This window comes from Sesamum indicum, linkage group LG13 (genome assembly GCF_026168435.1).
Source record: "Sesamum indicum cultivar Baizhima isolate 11 linkage group LG13, ASM2616843v1, whole genome shotgun sequence".
Classification (NCBI taxonomy): domain Eukaryota; kingdom Viridiplantae; phylum Streptophyta; class Magnoliopsida; order Lamiales; family Pedaliaceae; genus Sesamum; species Sesamum indicum.
Genome location: NC_142669.1, coordinates 4,724,610 through 4,725,659, shown reverse-complemented (window position 1 = coordinate 4,725,659; position 1,050 = coordinate 4,724,610). Strand labels below are relative to the sequence as shown.

Genomic DNA, 1,050 nt, shown 5'->3' with positions numbered 1-1,050 from the left:
ATCAATTGGGATAGTTGTAGAGCATCCAATTGCTCATGTACATATTCAAAACGGCCTGGCAGAGTCGTTAATTAAGCGGTTATAATTAATAGCTAGACCTTTATTGATGAGGTCAAAATTGCCTTCATCGGCATGGGGGCATGCAATTTTACAGGCAGCGGCTCTAATTCGTCTTATACCTACCGCTTACCATAAATTTTCTCCATTAGAATTGGTCTCCGGAAGAGAACCAAATATATCTCATTTAAAGGTGTTTGGTTGTGCGGTGTATGTCCCGATACCCCCTCCTCAACGAACTAAAATGGGGCCAAAATGGAGACTGGGAATTTATGTTGGTTTTGAGTCTCCCTCAATTATTAAGTACCTTGAACCAATGACCGGTGATCAATTCACTGCTAGGTACTTGGATTGTCAATTTAATGAGACAGTATCCCCGGCATTAGGGGGAGTAGATAAGGAGATTAAAAAGAAAGATATTGCATGGAATGCAACATCTATATCTTTTATGGATCCACGGACAAATGATAGTGAACTTGAAGTTCAACGGATCATACATTTGCAAAGTGTTGCAAATAGGCTACCAGAAGCGTTGATAGATACCAAAAAGGTCAGAAAATCACATATTCCGGCTGAAAATGTTCCAGCTCATTTAGATGTCCCTGAAGCAATTCTTAATAAATCAAACGGATCTGAGTCACAAATACGCCTGAAGCGTGGTAGACCACCTGGCTCTAAAGATGCAAATACTCGAAAGAGAAAGGAACAAATCGTTTCAGTTAATCACGATATGAATGTGACCACTAGTGCCTCTAAGGATAAAATTCCTAAAGCGGTTTTATCTTAAGACTCTAAAAGTAATGAGCAAGAACTCGAGGACAGTTACGAGATGTCTATTAATTATGCTCATAACAGTTTAGGTTGGTATCGAAAAGAAATTGAAATGAATTATATTTTTGCCTGTTCTGTAGCCGTCCAAATCATGGATAAAGATGAAAATGATGCTCAAACTATGGAGGAATGTAGACATCGAAATGATTGGAAAAGTTGGAA

General features: G+C 38.7%; 1 protein-coding gene across 1 annotated transcript; it reads left to right on the top strand.

The window, feature by feature from the left end:
* The first annotated feature begins 301 nt into the window (after positions 1–301).
* On the top strand, positions 302–844 carry LOC105179290 (uncharacterized). Its single transcript, XM_011102901.1, has one exon. It carries the CDS (start codon positions 302–304, stop codon positions 842–844), a length of 543 nt encoding a protein of 180 aa, XP_011101203.1.
* Positions 845–1,050: the final 206 nt, after the last annotated feature.